Genomic DNA, 18,565 nt, shown 5'->3' on the forward strand with positions numbered 1-18,565 from the left:
AGTTCCAGTGGAAAGGGCTCTTTAGGGCAGCAGTAAAATAGTGAGTAAGCAAGAACCCTTTGCTGCGGGGGCCAGTTTAATTGGTCTGGCTTGTTTTATGAGACAGGTTTTATGTTTAAACTCGCACATGGCCCAGGAGCGACGCTGCAGCAGGGTATCATTCTCCTGCATGGGTCCTCCGGGAATGCAGCCTGGGTTAATTACACCTCACCGAGCAATTGCACCTCACGGAGCAGCTGGCATAAGGCATGGCGTGAGCCGGGGGGCTCAGCAAATGAGGGTGGGAGGTAGGGCCAGGACTGCCCATGATAACCATCCCCTGCAGCCAGGCCTGGCAGGGAGCTCCGTGCTGCCTGGAGGCATCGGCCAGCGGCCGGCTCGCACCCTCTCATGTGCGTCTGGCTCTTGGATGGGCATTGCTGCAGCCCTGCACGGTAACCTCGTCCTCCCTCTGCGCGTCTGAGCCCCTCATAAATGGAAGTGGTGTCGCTGACCTTTACGGAGGGGTTTAAGATATAAAAATCTTGCGTGAATGGGAGCGGAGCAGCAGTGCTCAGACTGGGTTGCTCCTGGTCAGCGTCTCCCTGTGCGGTGCTCAGAGCCTGGATTTTCTCACCGCGCTGAGACTGTGCAGGCGTGCGGGTACGAGAGGAAAGCCTCTTGCTGTGGAGAAGGTAAGAGCGAGGCCACCTCCAGGGCCTGGCAAAGTGACTGCTTACCCACCCACAGCCTTCTTCAAAGCTGTTTAGATAAGGACCAGGAAAGCCCAGAGCTCTGCTGAGCTAGCAGAGGTGGCTTAGAGCAGTACCAAGTAATTACTCAAGTCGGGTTTTGGTGTTACTGGACCTAAGCAGGGCAGGAAGCTGCCTTCACGCCCTGTGCTGCAGCCAGCTGCCTCCTGCCTGCTCGGCTCCGTGTTGCTGTGGTAGTTCAATAGCACTACTGCTGCTGCAGGCTTGCAGGGGCTTTTCTGATACACCTGAACACCGGCTCCCTCTCTCTAATTGCTTAAGGCTGGGTATAAACGAAGGGGTGCAGCATCGCCCCACTGCCCCCTGTGCTTCTGAAGGCTGCTCGTTGCAGGGCACATAGAAGCGCTCTCGGCTTTGCTGCCGAACCTGCCGTGTTGGCTCTTCTGCAGGAAAGCATCGGTGAGGACACCCTGCTCCTGCTCGGCGTTGAGCAGAGGCTGCTCAGCCCCCACCACGGTCGCAGAGCACTGAGCAAGTTGCTTCTGTTGGTTGTTTTGTTTATTTTAGGGGGTTTTTTTGTTTTTTTTTTTACCCCCATTGGTGGGAAACGCTTAGTGGGAAAAGCTGCCTTTGGGGATTCCTTCTGCCTAAGTTCTGCTGTGGCTTCGAGCTCAGGGGGTGCGGAGGAGGAGCCCGGAGCCGCCCCGGGGTGCGGGCGCCCGGGGCCGAGCGCGGGAGCGCGGGAGCCGGCAGAGGGCGCTGTGTCTCCACCGGCGCTCCCGCGCCGGCCCTTGGGCGCTTGCCCGTGCCGGGGTGCACGACGTCTGCGAGGGCTTGGGCATGTCCATTTGGTTCCCATCTCCAGTGCCACCCCCGGCATCCAGGCCAGGTTCTTCTGCCACTGGGGACAGGCTTAATTCACAGGAAATCGGAGAGAGTTTAATTGTTTTCTCTTCTTTTTTTTTTTTTTTTTTTCCCCATGCAGCTGAACAAAAGGTTCATCCTCAGTTTTCTCCATGCCCATGGGAAGCTGTTTACCAGGATTGGGTAAGTGTGCAGGATGTTTATTTTATTTTCCTACATTACAAGTCTTTTTGGAATTTAATATTGTTAGCAACTAAGCTGTGTTTGGAGCTGAGGGCACAGGGTGTGAATTCTTGCAGGCCTAGCCTCCTGGTTCTTATTCTCCTTACCCGCCCTCTGATCCACACTAGTTATTGTTTGGGCTTTTTCTTTCCCCACCTCAAGGCCCGGTCCTGCCCGTGCACCAGGACCCTCTGGCAGAGGCTGAGCTCGGATGGCTGATACACACATAGGAGGGATTAGAAGCTGTTGTCTCTCTTTCCCATCACCTAACCATGCTCCATCCCCCTTAATTTCCGGTTTTGCTCCCCCTCTCCCATTTCCCCCACCGTTAGCCACTGGAGCGGTGGCTCTGGGGTGGTTCTCGGTGGCTGCTGCCTGTGAGGAGCACAAAGCTATCAAGGCAGAACCATGTGGTGGTTGAAAGCTGCCATCCAGAGCGTGTCAAGACAAGCCTTGCCCTTCATCTCCTTGCTGCCATTTCGGTGAAGCCTCATAGCTGAGAGCTGCCCTGGCTGTGGGAACGGGTTTGTACAAAGTGCCTTTGGCAATGTCTGTCAGAAACTGGTTTCAAGTGATTGAACAGCTACCCTTGAAGCAAAGCAAACCTGATTCAGGCCTGCGTTGAGATCCCAGCCTGGGGGACATCCTTGTGACCCAGAGAGCAGAGCCTTGCAGCTGATGGGCTTCCCATGGAGCTGTCCTCGCTGTGCATCCGGACTGGCCCTTTTGCTGTCAGGTGATGGGGTGGCTGCGTGGGGGCGGCTGTTGTAGAGAGACCTTGCGTGGGTTCAGATGGTCTCTGGCAACAGTGGTCGCTGCTTGAACCTGCTGGTGCCTTGTAAACAGACGTAGTCTCATGAGCTCTGTTGGCTCCTTCAGTCTCTTGTGGAACTAATGGCTACAAGTTACAGGGTTGAGACACCTTTTCCAGGCCGCTTAGGTGAAGCTAGTAAGGATGCAAAGTGGCATCTTTTCCCTGCTGTTGTTTTTTTTTGACTTGGATGTACAGTTCCCTGCTTCTGGACCTGTCCTTTTTCCCTCCTGGAGCAGGGAAGCACAGCAGTGCAGGACACAGCACTGATCCTGCCATGCAGCCTGAAACCTTGGCGCTTGCTCCATCCAGCACGATTTCTGGGATGACCAGTCAGAAGGGACATGTGCTTGACTTTGTACCCTTCATACAGCAATGGGAAGTAGGAGTTGCACTGGCCAATTGTTGGAGATCCAAATGTCTGAAGGCAACGGGGAGAGCAATCCGCTTGCTGTCGGTGCTGTTGATCTCTTCCCTGAGTCACAAGGCACTGATTATCTGCTTGTGGGCAGCAGGCTGGCCTGCAGTGAGGAGACAGAACTGGATATCCTCCTGCCTGCAGGAAAAGAGGAGGAAAGCTGCAAGAGTCCGTGAAAGGTTTGGTAACTGCAGCATGTCTTTGCTGGAGGGCAGAGCATCCGGGGAGCTGCTGGTCCTCGGCTCTGTGGGGCCGTGCTCGCGGCCGAGCTCTGGTTGAACGTGTGCCAGCAGGGGGATTAATGGGGATGTTGCAGAGATTGCTTGCACATTTGGCTCCTGAGACTTTTGTGAAATTAAGATGCAGCGTTTGAGGCAGCTGCTTCCCAGGACAGTCATTTAGAAAACCCAAGTATGCTTAATGGTAGAATATCCCCTGAAGTACTTAGAAGGGAACTAGAAAGTAATACCGTGACACAGGAAGATAAAATTATCCAGCCCTGCTAAACAGCTTCCATGCTTAAATTAGGTAAAAAGTGAGGAATGGTTGAGTCCTCTTTGGGCAGGATCTTCAGTGATTTATCAGTAAAAAGTACGGAAAAGATGATGTTGCCCTAATTGGACTCCTCTGCTCTTAAAACCACAGGTAAGCAATTTATTAAAAGCTTCCGCTCTGCTCGTGACCTGCTGGTTCTGAGCTCAGTGGGGTTACTGCATGCCGTTCCAGATGTGCTGCAGTATCAAAGCACAGCTGGCGGGGCTGAGGAAGCCCTCATTCCTCCTTCTTGTTATTCCATGGCAATAATCTTCATCTCCTTGCTAACAACCCATGCTGGAAAGGGCTCCTCCATCCCCAGTGTCCTGTCTGCCCTAGGAGGATGTTGCTGAATATGCTGGATGTGGTCTGAGATTTCTCAAAATTAGGAAGTCTTTAGAAGCAATCAGTTTGCTCTAATTCCCTGGCTGCGCCCCAAATACAGGGAAGTTGCCTCTTCCAAGGAGAGCAGTGCTTTCGTACCAGCGGAGCTGCTCTGTTCTGTACAGCTATAAAGGATAAGGGGCCTGTTTGTACAGCCCGTGTTTGTGGGAAGGTAAGAGAGACTTTGAACTGCTCCAGCAAACAGTGCCCGAGGAGAGAGTACCCCTGCTGCTAGGCAGAACCAGTTGTTGAAAGACATCCATGAAATATGGTTAAGAAAGCCATTTCTGTCTTTAAAAATAGAGCCTATTACTGTCCTGAAAGTCTGTTGGGGAAGCCCAGCAGAATTGCCCATGTGGGTTACCAGAAGCGGCTTGCTAATCCAGCTTGTAGCGTGCTGATATCACAAGATCTGAATCTCTTGGGGGAAGATAGAGGAAATTGCTATGCAGGCCCCTGAGGTTGCCTGCCCTGGCTCCAGATGCCTCACCCGCTGCGGATTTTGGCTCCTTCGCTCCCATGTGGGCACACTACTACAATGTCACTGATAACTGGAGCAGACACTTGCTGCGAGACAGATATTCATTCTTGATGGGTCTAGCTGTGGCTTTTTCTAGTGTAGGGGCAAGAATAGCTCAGCAAGCTCAGCAGAAGAGGCAAGGGGAACAGAGAACCTTCCCCCTCAGTAGGTTGCAAGGTTTTTGGCAGCTTCTTGGTTATAAAGTTGTCTTCATGGGATACCAGGTGAGGACTCTTTCTGACAGGGCTGTTGTGGGAAATTGACTGTGCTCTTCTTTGCAATCGGTTCAGTTTTTGACCCCACTTCAGTTGGAAGCTTGCTGAGGATCCAACAGCTCTGATAAGTAACCTCAGTTAATTCCCATGGTGATGCCAGATGAAGAGTAGGATAAATGTGTCAGATTTCCGTGGGCACTTGTGAGCGGTGTTGAAAGCGTACCCCATTCCCGGCCATGGCACTGCAGCCGCTGGCGGCTGTGTCCTGATGAGCGACAGCAGTGCTGTGTGCTGCAGGGATCAGCTCCAGCTTTGACATTTCCAGCAGCTAGATGAGGCCAGTTGTTAGTCTGCAAGTCCCTGTCCTGTGGGGCTCTAAGTGATGAAGTTTAGGGTCTCGGTCAAAGCGCTGGGGAGTGTGTAGCCTGGGGGAATGGGGCTCAGTGCCATGGGGTCCGATCCTGCGGTGCAGAGCCCAGGGACAGGCACTGTTCTTCTGGAGGAAGCATGCTCTGGCCAACATTCAATGCACTGGAATTGCCACATCCGCAATGTGGCACCAGTGTGTGCAGTTTGCTGCAGCCTGGGTTTCTTGGGAGTCCCATGGGCTGCTCCTGGTCCAAGTGAGCTGCTGGCCTCTTGGCACTCCTCCCAGATTGGTAGAAGTCAGTAGAAAAAAATGGTTGGTCAGAAATGACTCATAAAGGCCGTGTTTTCCTGCCAAAGGAATGCTGCCTGTCGGTCACAGAGCAATCCCTCGCTACCCTCTTTAAGGAAGGCTTCAGCTGTCTCCGTCGCAGCCTGCACCTTCATTCCCCACGGCTCCTGGATGGTTGACAGCACCCCAGGGGGTCCCCTTTCCCCAGGAGATGTGACACTGAGTGAGCTGTGCCGACTCACCACCGTGCGCCCCAGGGCATAGCCTGCGCTCTACAGACTCTCTCTCTGTCTGCAGGATGGAGACTTTCCCTGCGGTGGCCGAGGAGGTCCTGAGGGAGTTCCAGGTCCTGCTGCAGCACAGCCCCCCTCCCATCGGAAGCACCCGCATGCTCCAGCTTGTGGCAATCAACATGTTTGCAGTGTACAACTCCCAGCCCAAAGGTACCACGTGCTGCTTTAGGGGAACCGGGCTGGGGATCAGCTGCTCTCTGTACGGCTGAGTTGCTCTTGGAGAAGGGTGGGGGGGACTTGCCAACTGAAGATGGATGGAGAAGCGGAGTGGTGGTTGGACGCCTGGGGGTATCAGTGTGTGTAGGGACAGCAAAGGGACCTTGGCTGGGCCTCAGTGGAGCTGGCTGAGGACTGAGGAGGCATCTCCCTGGAGCGTAAATTATCAAACTCGGAAGGAAGGCGTTGCTTTATGGTTCTGCCTTCCCAGCATTTAGCCTGGGCCCTGCTCAGTGCCTGCACTGGCACCAGAAGGGTTGGGAGGATCTTGGAGTGCCTTTGCTGTTGGGAGAGCGGCGTTGCCTGTGACCGCTTGCATCTCTGCAGGCAGCTGGGCGACGCAATGGGAGGTGCTGTTCTCTGCAAGGCCAGGCCGGGGGCTCTGCCCTGTGTTAAGGCACTTAGAGAACAAAGCAGATCTGGTATTATTCATCCTCCTCCCCTCACTTCCTCCATCCACCCAGCACGCTGTTTGTGGTCTCTGCCATTGTCAGGTGTTGGTCAGTGGCGATGCCACCAAACCAGAGTCTCTTCTACCGAGTTTGAAATGGTGCTTCCAGGGAACGTGTTTTTCTGTGCGTACCCCGATGCTCGCAGCAGCAGGTACTCAGGTCTGCCTGAGCCGTGCGTTTGGGAGCAGGGATGGGGCTGTGCTCCCTGGGTGGGAGGAAGCAGCGTTTCACATGCCGATGGCTTGGGATTTAGATCCCAAAGATGGAGGCCTCCAGCTGATGGATTTCAGTCAAAGCCACCATGCGGGCGATCAGGCTGAGCCCGGAGAGCTACTGCTGGAAGATTTCCCCCTCGTGAGCCAGTTGGCCACTTGTCAGGCCGGTGGTTAGTGGCTGAGGTCAGCTGATGGAGCGAACCGGCGTCGGCCGGAGCGCTGGGAAGCAGCTCCCATGCGCCGTGCCTGCTGCCCGGCCAGCCTCGCAGGCACCCTCCTCTCCCGGGGGAAGCCCTGGGGGAGCTGTCAGCCCTGCTGGCGAGGCAGCCTTGCCCTCCCGCCCGCTAGATGCCAATGAGCGACGGTGTGTTTATCTTTGAGCTGCAAAGTACTTTACGATTATGAGCAAATGCCTCTGTGCCGCCCCCCGGTAGGTATATTAATAGCGGTGTCTGTGCCGCAGACGGGAGCTGGTGGTAAAGAGAGGAAGAGATTTGTCTGGGCTGTACAGCAAGCCCCTGTGGCAGAGCTGGAAGCGATCCCAGTTCTCAGACCACTGGACTCCGCTTTTCCATCCGTAGCTGAATTGTGGATATGTGTGAGTGACAGAAAGGGAGTGCTTTTTATCTCATGTGAGAAATAAGTATTCTCGGAGTTTTCTGCCTCCTGTGTGGGTAGCTGCCAGCTGCTCCCAGCTTTCGGATCTCTGGAGAAAGCGAACCTGTTCCTGCTGGGGACTGTGGACTGTCTGCAGAGCAGGTGGTGGTGTTCACGAAATGCCGGCAGGTCGGATGGCACTGCGGCTGCCATCTGATACCTAGCACCCTTCAGGGATTCCCTGGAGGGCTCCATGCTCTGGTGACCCTAAAATATCGCTGAGAATATTGTTGGCAAAGCAAATCCTGTTGTCAGCGCAAATGCCCTGGTGGTCTCCGAGTGCTCGTGTGCTGAGTGCTGGCACAGCCCAGGTTGGGCTCAGTGCCGATGCTGTGATATTGAGAAGAGCTGGGTGCAGAAGAAAAAAAAAAAAAGCCAAGGGTCTGGAGTTAAAAAGGCAAGCAAGAACGTGTGCTGAATTATTACCAAGTGCCCAGCACGGAGAGAGGGTGTTGGCTTCTTCCCCGGCATGTGGGTTGCTGTGGGCAGAGGACTGGCTGGAGCATACGGCGGAAACGGCTGTCGGGAAGGTGCGGGTTTCCATTTCCCAGCACATGAGTCACCTCCCTGGGTTGCAGTAGCATGGGCAGCGGCGGGAGCGGGTACGAGGGGGCCGATCCGGCCCACGTGTGTGTGGGAGGCTGGGAGGGCGCAGGGAGCAGTCCCACCCTGCCTGCATCCCAATTGCCAGCAAGCGTTACTGGGGAGCCGCGAGCCGGGCGGGCTCGCTGTAGTCAGAGCTTGGCTGCGTCAGCTCTGTAGAGTTGGATTTAACTTTGCAGTTGGACCGAATGACCTCCAGAGATCTCCTCCTACTGAAATCCTTCTGCAGATCTGGGATCGGAGTGTGTCTGTGTCCTTCCCATCACATGGGTCTGTCTGACCTTCAGCTGCGAGCTCTCAGTAGCAGGAGGAGATCTGTGGGTTTGGGGACGGGGAGGGAGGTCTGTCTGAGAGCCTCTCTTCCCTGCTGTCCGGGGGTAGTTCTCTCTGGGGATAGCTGCTCCCTCTCTCCCCCACCGTGTATTTCCAGGTCTCTGGAGCCCCAGCTACTCCTGAGAAACTTGTAAACTTGCTTGCTTGCCCCATGTCTGGTGTCTAATGAATCCCTCGTGGGATTCAGTGGTGCTAGCAGTTGTGGGGCGGTGTCACAGGCAAAACAGTCTCGACGTAGGGAATTTTTACAAAATTTTATGCCCATCAACACAAACTTTTAATCGCAGATTCAGGTATTGAGAAAAAGGAAATGTGAACAATCAAATGCTTTAATAAATGCCTTTCTTCCCTCTTCCTCGGGCTTACACCGAGCACCTATCTTGCCCCATCTCGGTCTCAGCTTCCCCTGTTTTCACTGCAGATTATGCTCAGTCTGTTCCAATTCCTTCAGTGAGGCAACAGGCAGCACAGGAGGTTGGGGGCTCATGCATAACGGTTTATAGCTGCTGCTCTTGGCTTTTTTATGCGTTTTCTTCTGCTGTGGTGTGGGTTGGCTGTGGTCCCTCAGGGGCGTCCCTGCTCCGGCGTGTCCCCTGTATGGCAGTTGTGATGTGTCCTTCTGCGCGTCTCTGGCTCTTAGCGGCTACTGCTCTTCAATAAATCAATCTCTGCGAGGTCACCATGAGCTCTTCTGACAGGCTGACTTTTTGGGGTGCAGTGGGCTGTTTAAACTGGTTTCAGAGCCAGCCAGCTGTGAGCGGCACATGGCGTTTCGCAGCCGGTCGCTGCTGTGGCCCCCGGCTACCCGGACCCAGCAGCATGTGCCCAAGACAGGGCACGGGTGAGCGCAGGCAGGAGCCCTGCGGTCTGTGCCCGGTGCAGGCAGCTGGGCTGTGCTTGTCCCCCAGGGGCAGCACCAGGCGCGCTGGAGCTGGTCTCAGCTGCCTGTGCAGCCGGGCAGCACTGGGAAGACCCTGGGAGATGGATTGGGTCTGTTGTTTTCTCTGACAGAGGAAGCCAAAGAATTCCCACATGAAGTGCTTCCCCCGCTGTTCGGCATCAAAAGGCGTATTCCTCGGAGTGAGCCGCTCTCCCCATTGTCCACGGAGGCGTGCAGCCAGCAAGGGCCCCTCTGACCTCCTCTCTGCCTCCTGTCAGGAGCATTCAAGGTGTGAAAAAGCTTCTTGTAGACCTCAGATCTGTGGGGCAAAGAGGGGGCTCACCCAGGGGAGGGAGGCAGAGAGTGATGGGCACTGTACATGGCAGAGACATGCAGTTGCTGGAGCTTTCCATCACGGGATGTAGGTGACTACCGATGTTTTGGGCCATCCTGGGCTCTAGCTGGGGCGGGACCTTTGTGGGGTGGCCCTTTTAACAGTTTGTTAGCCATCTGCGCAACCAACTTACAGAGAAGCTTGGATCTCTTTATCCCAACCACAAACACTCTAAGAATTTTAATTTTTTTTTAATTCTGTAATTTGGGGAAATAAAACTCTGGTTTCTGAAAAGACTAATTGAAGCCGTGCTTGCGGCAGGGGCATCTCGGTGAGGGGAGAGAGAGAAACCCCCTCCCAGCCCATCTGTGCCCAATTTACTCCGATCTGGCCTCTCTGAGGCTTTTTTTCTTTCTCTCTCTCTTTAATAATTTGTTTTATAATTCCTGGAATCAAACCCATCTCAGACACACTGTTTTATTTTACTGTATTATTGGATTATACTTCCTATAAATCACTGGATGTTATTCATAGGCCACCACCAGAATAACTTCCCCTCTCCCCCCCCGACGGCCCCGCATTCCAAACAAGCGTGCACCAAAGTGGGGGTGCAGCAGCGCGGGGCACCCTAGAGACACTTCCCGGAAATCCCAGCAAATTTGCCTGGCTGCGGGTGTGAAGCATCGGGCTGCAGCACCTGGATGCCTTCTGGCACTCTCGGGCCGGTCGCATTGTGCCGTGTGGAGGTTGTTAGGAGGTCGGGCTTAGGTGGAAGTGGAGAGGGGAGGGGGCTGCCATATGTGCATCCTCAGCACATGTAGGGAATGAAGTTGCATCCCCCGGGGCCAAGCAGAGTCAGGGCACAGAGGCACGGGGAGGCGCTGGCCAAGCACGCGGCTTTAGCGGAGGATTGGGAAAGAGGCTTGTGTTTTCGACCGGAGGAGAGTTGCGGCAGGGCAGGGTGACCAGCCTGTAGGGCGTCTGCTCTGCCAAGGCCGATGGATGAGGAGGAAGACCTCGAGTGGCAGTCCCACCGCCAAAGCGCGTGTGGGACGTGAGGAGTGTTCAAGAGGACAGTCACTGTGGCAGGGTCAGGCTGGACTTTGGTTCGCAGCCCTCCCGGGTCTGTCTTTCTCAAGTGGGACGTGGCTGGGTTTTCTGTGCGAGAGAAGGTTGGCTGGGAAACCTTGAAGGCTCATGCAGAAAGGGAGGATTCGCATGCCACTCCCTGCAGCAAATTCAGAGCAGCATCTGTCCCCTTTGCACTGCCACACCAGTGTCCTCAGAGCAGCTTGGAGCAGGTCAGTACTGCATAGGCCACTGGATGTAGAAGTACTCTTCCTGGCTCACACAGAACTGATCTTACACAGTGAGTGTCTGCTAACTACAGCCTTTGCAAGGGTTTGCTAATGTGCATGGTGCTGCTTGCTCCTTGAGGACCTACACCAGCTTCTGAGATGTTGATCTTTCCCAAGTCTTCTTGATAGACACAACGAAGGACCCACAGGTTAGTACAAATCAACTGCAATGTCTAAGCAGGTACAGGACTTCCCCTTTCGCATGTGTCGTCAGCACCCCACCCTGGCTGGAGAGGACACATCGAACCCAAAGGACCCCCTGAAATTAGCCCGTGCTTTTGTAGCCAGCAGCCTGCTCTGCTGCCGTCCTGCCACTGCACGCAGCCCTGCACTGGATGGAGTGTGTTTTGCTTTGCTGACCGCAGCTGCTCTGGCTCGCAGGCTAAAGCGTGAACCCTTAAAATATGCCCGGAGACGTTACAGAGGCTGGTGGTATCTGCCCTCAGCTGAACCTCAGCTCTGACCATCTCCACTGTTCTTGTTTGGTTTCTGATGCTTGGACCCAGCTTTGCTGAAAGAGCTAACTGCAGCATCAGAAAAAGACTCAGCGGAAGCATGTACCGCTCTTCTGCTGCAGCCCCCTCTCAATGGCTTCTCATGAAGCTGTAACCACATCTTGTAGATTGGAGCAGACAAAAGGTGCTGGGAGTCGAATGCAAGGGAGTCCAGTGTATCTGACAAGAGTTTAAAAATAAAGTAGTGCTGTGGACAGCTGCCTTGGTTTGATGGAATTTTAAAATTAGGTGCAAAACAAAGCTTAATAAACCTCAGGCTGTAGATAGCAGAAGCAGCAACTTGATCATCCTCTGTTTGGGGAGCAGAACTGAGTCCTTTTTTCCTAATTCCCCTCTTCGCATGGTAAATACACGCTTCACCGAAGTCCAGCTGGCACCTTTGAGCAGGCAGCGCTGTGGGCCATGACAGCTTTGGGCACAACAACTGGGAGGTTGATGAAGATGTAATTGCAGGGCTGTGTCCTGGGGAGGCTGAGCATCCGCAGTCCTGTGCCCTGTTGAGAGCAGAGCCTGAGGTCCCTCCACCTGCCTGGGGGACTCAGTTTTGTAATGCAAACGCAGCCCACTTGATGTAAGGAGGATGGAGTTGAGCAGTCGTCTCTGGGGTGCTAGGGCTTCGGTCGTCATATAGCAAGTGCGGACTGAAGTGTCTGTGCTGAGATCGCCAGCGTGCACCTGGCAGTCACTGTGTGCCGTTTCCCTGTCAGACTGGGTAGTGTTGTCTTTAGCGAGGTGGTGGTAAGATGTAACGCTTCCTAAGGCCTTAGGTTTGGAGGAACTGGACATTAAATTCATCCTTCCTCTCCCTTCACGTTGCTGCTCGTATTCGCTTCAGGTTTTAGTTGTAATCAGAAGAGGAAACCCAGAGGAGGGCTGGCTGGTACTGGTGTCCATCCTCCCCTGTGCTGCCTGGCTTGCACAGAAGCTCTAAGAGCAAGCAGGTGCTGAGACACCGCTGCCTGGGCGAAGGGCTTTTATGCTTAACCCGATGTCGAGTGATGTCTGCTACACCTTGTGTCCTTGGCCGTGTGAGCAGGGTGAAGGGTTGAAATGACGCGGGGGGCAATACCTGCGTTGCTCATCTCGAGAGCCCTGCGGCTTCCTGCGCTGAGCTGCTTGCTCGCGCTGAGCCCCCCAAGGGACGCGTACGTGTCCGGAGGTGGCAGCCGACTCTCCGGAGTCTCTCCTCTGAGCGGTTGGGAGTGTTGGAGGCTGGCACAGTTGTCGGGAACTGTCCGGCGCCTTTCCTTTCGGGGAAGGAAGCTGTCTCGGACTTGAGACACACAGCAAAGTTCAGGTAAAATACTTTTGGCCCAGGCATGTCTTCAGAGTCTTGCTCTTGGGCTCTTGAGGCTGGTAGCAGCAATGTTTAGACCATAGTCTTCCTTTGCTTATTCCCCTCTGTTTCCTGTTTAAAAGGCAGATTGTCACATATTTGGGGATTTATTTACCGTAATTGGAGTTATTTTCCTGGCTGCTGGCTTCTGCCCTCTGATGCAAGACTCCTTAGCGAAACGTGTGTCCAGAAAGCCATGTGACTTTTTTTTCCCCTTGCCACAAGTGCCAGCAGGAGATGCAATAATCAACGCGCTGCAGGGAATTTCCACTTGCAGTTCAGGTTTCTGAAATCTAGATGTTGGCTTTGGAGGCAAAAGATCGAGCAGGGCTTTGTGGCAGGGAAGGGGAAGGTTTCCAGCGAAACCGAGTGCTTGCTGGTGTGTCAGACTCTCCAGTCCTGCCCTCCAGCCGAAGTGCAGCAAACGGCCCCGTCGGGCAGCGTCGGATGAGCTCGCTGGGGGCTTCTGCCCGGTCCGCCTGTCACATGAGCACATCCGTACGTCTGCCCTTGACGCTGTTCCACCAAACGCAGGGTGATACCGAGATCTCATTTCAGGGCAACAAGTAGAGGGGAAATGATTTGTAATCACAAAGCTCGAGTCTGCTTTACAGCCAAGCTTCGGCAGCCCGAGCAGCAAGTCAGGACAGAGCTGGTGACGGGCGAGGTCAGGTTGGAGGGGCTTTCGTGCTGCGGTGCCACCGAGGCACGGGCCAGCTCTGCGAACGCTGAAACAAAACCACCGTTTCGACGAAGCAGCCAGCGTCGCTGCATAAAATGAAAGGCAGGAAATGGAGCGCTGGCACGCAGTGTCCGTCCGTCCTGCTGTAAAATGAGAAAGGAGGTGCATGAGGCGGCTGTCCCAGGGCTCTGCCTCGCTCCTGCTTTGGTGGTGGAGAAAGAGGGGTGCCAGGGAGCCGGAGTGGGGTTGCACCAGGTGCAGCGGCTTTGGTGAAGCTTTAGATGTTTGCAGCGTTACAGGAAATCCTCTCGCTTTTAAAGATGTTTCTGACTCTTTTATGTGCGTTGCGCCTTTGATTTCCTCATGCTTCTAAGCAGCACCAAGTCAATTACTGTATTTCTGTTTAATTCTCTGAGAGAACATTGTATAATTAGGCTAATTATGGTGCTTTGTGAAGTTGTAAAACTCCTGATTGAGCTTGCGGGGCTGTTTTATAGCCTGCCAGGTGTAGGCAGGGAGGGCTGCCTGCCCCGTGCCCGTACCCCACGCGGGTTCAGGTGCGGCCTGCCAGCTCGGTGAGGGTGGCTTTCGTCCCGGGGGCTGCCCCGCGGGCTCGTCCCCTGCCAGCTCCATCCTGCCCCCGTCTGCAGTCCCTTGGTGAATCGGGTGCCCGGTGCTGGGGGGAGCTTCCGGTGGGAGCGGAGCGCCTTGGGGGCTCGTTGCGATCTCTTCTTGCCTTAATGCTGAGAACAGCAGCGTAGCCGAGGCTGTGTGTCGACTCTTACGCATGTCTGCAGCTGGGAGGTGACCCCACGAGGGTTCACCTCTGGAGATCTTTTATTTTCCCTGGTGAGGGTCTGCCAGGAGCCGTGCAGCAGGTTCTTGGAGCACGGTGCTGGCTCTGCCCGTGCTAATCGATGCTCCGGAGGAAGGCAAGGACTTGTTGAGCCTGACCTTCAGGCGTCGCCCTGGCTAACGTGATGCTCAGTCCAGCTTTGTAGCGAGCATGGACCGGGGCTATTTAACCCTGGCTGGGTGACAGCACTGAAAGTACGTGGCCCTTCTCTAATTGAAGGGTTATTTTTAACGCTGATTGATGTGGCTCGTGATGGCTGTGGTTAATGTGACCGTAGGGCTGGCTCGTAGGTGACACAGAGAGGGTGTGAGTGACTTGTCTGTCCCTGAGGTTGGCACGGGTCTTTGGCGTCCGCTTTTGGGTCCCCCAGCCCGCGGGGTGGGAGGAGAGGCGGACGGGAGCGTGTCACCGTGGGGTGGGAGGGAGCCGGATGCCCTGTAGGGATGGCTTTGGCTGTGGGGTTTCTTCGCTCCCCCTTCTCCCGTCCCTCCCGGCAGCTTGTGATCCCCTGACCCTGCCTCCGTGAACTCCCGGTGCTTCTCCGCCGCACCCAGGAGCGGAGCAGGGGAGTCTTGCGTAAGCAGCGCCTGCTCTCCGGGTAATGGCACAGAGACGGAGAAGGAGGCGCCGGCTGCCAAAGGCGGGTTGGGAACAGCATAAACCCTTCAGAGCGGGGCCCGAGGAGCCAAGGTCTGACAGGACCTCATGCCTGGTGCCGGGAGCGGGGCTCGTCCTGCCCGGGGGGCCCCAACCGCGCGCGGGGCCGCGGCGGGGTGCGGCGAAACGCGGCCACATGAGCTCGTGTGTCTTTAAAAGCAGGCGAAGCGGAAGTGATGCTCTCGGGCCCATCTGCGCGGGGCTGCGCGGGGAGCGGGAGACGCGCCCCAGCTGGTGCGAGGCCCTGGCAGCCCCGGGAGCTGCCGTCTGTTGGGGTTTACTGCTGTCTACGTTGAAACATGGCTTGGGAAGGGGAGGGGGGTCGGTGGCACGGTGCCAGTCCCGGTTCGCCTGGCCTTCTCGTTCCTCTCTCCTCCTCCTCCTCCTCCTCCCCGCTCCCTCCAATGCTTTAAAGTCACATTTCCAGGCCAGACATAGAATTAATCTCTGGGCACTTCACATTGCTGGCAGCGCGAAGCAGGATGTGGGATCTTTTTTTCTCTCTCTCTGCGTCTTGGCTGACTTTTTTACCTCTCGAAGAATTTGGAAGGGCCGTGAGATTCCCCCCGCCCCCCCTTGCCTCGGTGCCGTGCAGTTTTTCAGCACGCTGATCACCCTGCTGTGGCTTCACCCTAATAGATTTCATATGCTGACACAGTTGACATCAGTACCAAACTATTTTACATGTGATCTGGTGTATTTCCTGAGGAAATCTGCAAGATATTTATTAAGAACTAATAAAATAAACCTCTCCATGAGCTTTTAGGTAGTTTTCAATTTTTCATGTCTCTCTCGTTTCCTCTTATCAATGAGTTTCTATTTTCTCCCTCCTCTCTGACCATTGCAAAAGGAAACAAAAATAAATGTTTTAAACCGTTCCTGAATGGACATTGGGAATATTTCTGTAGTGATGTATTAGCAAAGTCGTATTTTTAGTGCTGTATTGTCAAGACTAAAAATATCCCGCTGCAGTGCATCCTTTTTATAGGGCTTTTTGTGTGTGTGTGTGCATGCGTGTGTGTGTGTGCCGAATGTTGTACAAGTTTGCACCAGTGTGTAAAGGTCTGTCTTTGTACTACTGCAGCGTTGCCTCCCCATCGCAGCTGGACTCCATTAGGCCTCGAAAATTAAAGTAATCCTGGTTAAGAAAGGAAAAAAAAAAAAAAAATCAATCTCGCAGAGCCGCGTTTCCCCAGCTGAGGCTGGATACCTGCGTGGCAGCCCCGCTTTGAAAGACTCCAGCAGCCCGGGCTTGCGTGGGCCGGCAGCGCGCCGTGGGCCGGCGGTTTTGCCGCTGCGTTCCTGCCACGGAGGGTGTTCCCTGACGCCGGCGCGCGCTGGGCCGAGAGCAGTGGCTCTGCTTTCCCCGCTGCCGCGCGGGGTGGCGGGGTTAAGGGCAAGCTCGCTGGCCGGGGGGGCTGGCGCGGGCTGCAGTCTCCGAGTGGGCTCCTGCTCGTTTTTCACGCTCGGGGAGCCCTGCGGGGTCACGCTGTGCTGGCCCGCAGGAGCGTATCTGTAGCTGGGAGCAGGCCGGATACTTCACGTTTTTCAGAGGAATTTTCTACCTTTCTGCTATTTCTGTCTCCTTCAATTAACTGTGTTTGTACGGGAGAGAACCAAAGGTGGGAGCTGGGCTGAGAAGCCACCTCCCCTCCGTCCCCCGCAGCCCGCGCAGGGGGACCCCCGCTCCGAGGGCAGGTCCCCCGAGCCGCCACGGGAGGCGGCTCCGTCTCTCTGCCGCCCGTGATTGATGCAGCCGTTTCCAAATATAATTTGGTCGCTGGTTCGCGTCCGCAGATAGCCGGCAGAGCGCTGCGGCCGTCGCTCTGGTCCCCAGGAACAGCCTTGCGTCACAGGTAGCGGGTGCTGCGACTGATGGGGGGACCTGACGGCCAGCCCCGGAGCGCCGTGCGTATGGCACGCAGCGTTTTATGAACTGATGTGTCTCACGCTCCAGCCAGGCGCGAGCGCTCCCCCTCCGCCCGCCCCTCCGGCGGCTTGTCTCCTCTGAGTCACTCGCTGCTTTACTCGCGGGTGCCTCGCTTTACTGTCTGCTGCCGTCTGGAGAGCCGCAGCCTTTCGGCTTCCTGTAGAGCAGTTCAGCGAAAGCAGTAATTAGGGCCCGTAAAAATTTATTTTATTAGCGAGAAGTGTTGGTGGGTAATTGGCCATAATTTGAACCCAGCCAGATTGGAGATTAATAAAAAAAAATAAAAAAAAAAATTACAGAGATCTTTTTACCAGAAACGACAGGGCTGTTACTTGCAAACCCTTCCTGAGGCGGGTGGGACGGGACGGGACGGCGGCTGTTGCGGAGAGGGTGGCTGGCAGCGAGCGCCTGTGCTGTACCCGTCCTTGAGGGTGTTTGACACTGGCATGGGAAGAAAGGAAACCTTGTTTTCCAAGAACTCTGCTCTTTCTCAGCTTGATAAGCATTTAAAATAAAAGCTGCACAATTGGAATTGGCAGAGCATCCTCATTCTTTTGTCTGTCTGTTTATTTTTTTCCCCTCATCCCTCGACATGTGTGCTACAGCCCACGGTTACTACACCCCGCAGAACCACAGGCCTGGAGCTCTGCAGGCGTGCGCCGAGCTCTGCCCACCCCCAGCCTGGCTCTTTGAAGCCTGGCAGAGCAGCAGAGATCCGGCTCCGTCCTCGGTCAGGCCCTGACCCCGGCCGCCTCCTGATGTCCAAGCCACTGAAGTATTTGACAAAATGTATGTTTTCAGCCCCTTTTGGTTCCCCCTTCACTCGCACGGCAGCAAACCCCGGGCTCCGCTTCGAGCTCGAGCCGTGGTTTTGGACCCGGGCTGTGACCGCGCTGTACGGACCCGATCGCTTTGGTATTTATAGACTTTGTTAGGCTAGCTTGAACGTGGCCAACACGTCGGAGTGGGAGCGGTCTGACGGCCGATGCCTGCATCCTGCGTGCTCGTCGCGATGGCGGGTGTCAGCGATTGGAGAATTAACCGCTCCACTCAGGGAGTAAGGAAGAGCCAAGCCCCTGCACACATGTCACGCTCGGTTACTGCTGGTTGAGTCAGACCAGGGAGTTACTTCAGGTTACTAGTCCTAGTTGTTGCTTGGTGTAAGGGATGGGGGGGGGGTGTTACTTCAGGTTAGTAGTGCTTGTTTTTTGCTTGGCAGCCTGGGCTGGAACCTGGTGTAACTGTTTCCCAAAGAATATTTTTGGTTTTTAAAACTGAAGGTCAGCAGTTCGCAAGTGCTGTACTTGCAGCCAACTCTGCGGTTCGCCTTGTGCCACCGGGCCAGCAGCACTTGAAATCCTGATCAATTGATCTGCAACAATATGAAACCACGAAGGGTGACTGCCAGTTAAAACTCCCCGTCTCGCCCCATTTTCCCCACCCAAAGTGTCTTTCTGCCCATATCCCCTTTCTTGCTGCCTGTCTCCCTCCCTCCCTTTCGGCTGTGTATTGGAGTTTTTGTCTATCTTTTTCCATCTCTCTGTCTCTTTTCATAACAGTTTTTAATAATGTTTTAGTTAGTTCCAGCCTTTTCCCTCAATGGATCCCATTGGAAAATGCATTTGAAAGGAAACAGTTATACACTTCCCTTCCTTTGAAACTCTGTTGGCACCTTTTCCAGTGCAGTAAACCATACAACATGGATTTTCAAAGTTTCCAAACACAGACATGCTGGCGTTAAATTTATGAAAAAATATTTTATTCGGCTGTATAGTAACTATGAGTCTCTGAGCTGCTGGTCACAGTGAAATCGAAGCTTGCTTTGGAACTGCAACAGGTTTTCAAATCTCTGCAGGAAACGTAGCGGCGCTGGCTGTATGGGAGCCCGCAGCTCCCTCGTGCCCTCCCGGTGGGAGACGTAGCAGCAAAT

At 54.8% G+C, this 18,565-nt stretch overlaps 1 protein-coding gene across 1 annotated transcript in view; it reads left to right on the forward strand.

Annotated features, from left to right (window-relative positions):
* Nucleotides 1-18,565, forward strand: part of LOC309411709 (telomerase-binding protein EST1A-like) — a gene marked incomplete at its 5' end in the record, with an annotated part of 68,871 nt that overhangs the window by 27,968 nt on the left and 22,338 nt on the right. The window contains 2 exons of the mRNA XM_082008408.1: nt 1,678-1,739; nt 5,616-5,761. Of these exons, the coding sequence (XP_081864534.1) occupies nt 1,678-1,739; nt 5,616-5,761 (208 nt within the window). The remainder of the gene's footprint in view (nt 1-1,677; nt 1,740-5,615; nt 5,762-18,565) is intronic.

This window comes from Phaethon aethereus (genome assembly GCF_964289735.1).
Source record: "Phaethon aethereus genome assembly, chromosome: 19".
Classification (NCBI taxonomy): domain Eukaryota; kingdom Metazoa; phylum Chordata; class Aves; order Phaethontiformes; family Phaethontidae; genus Phaethon; species Phaethon aethereus.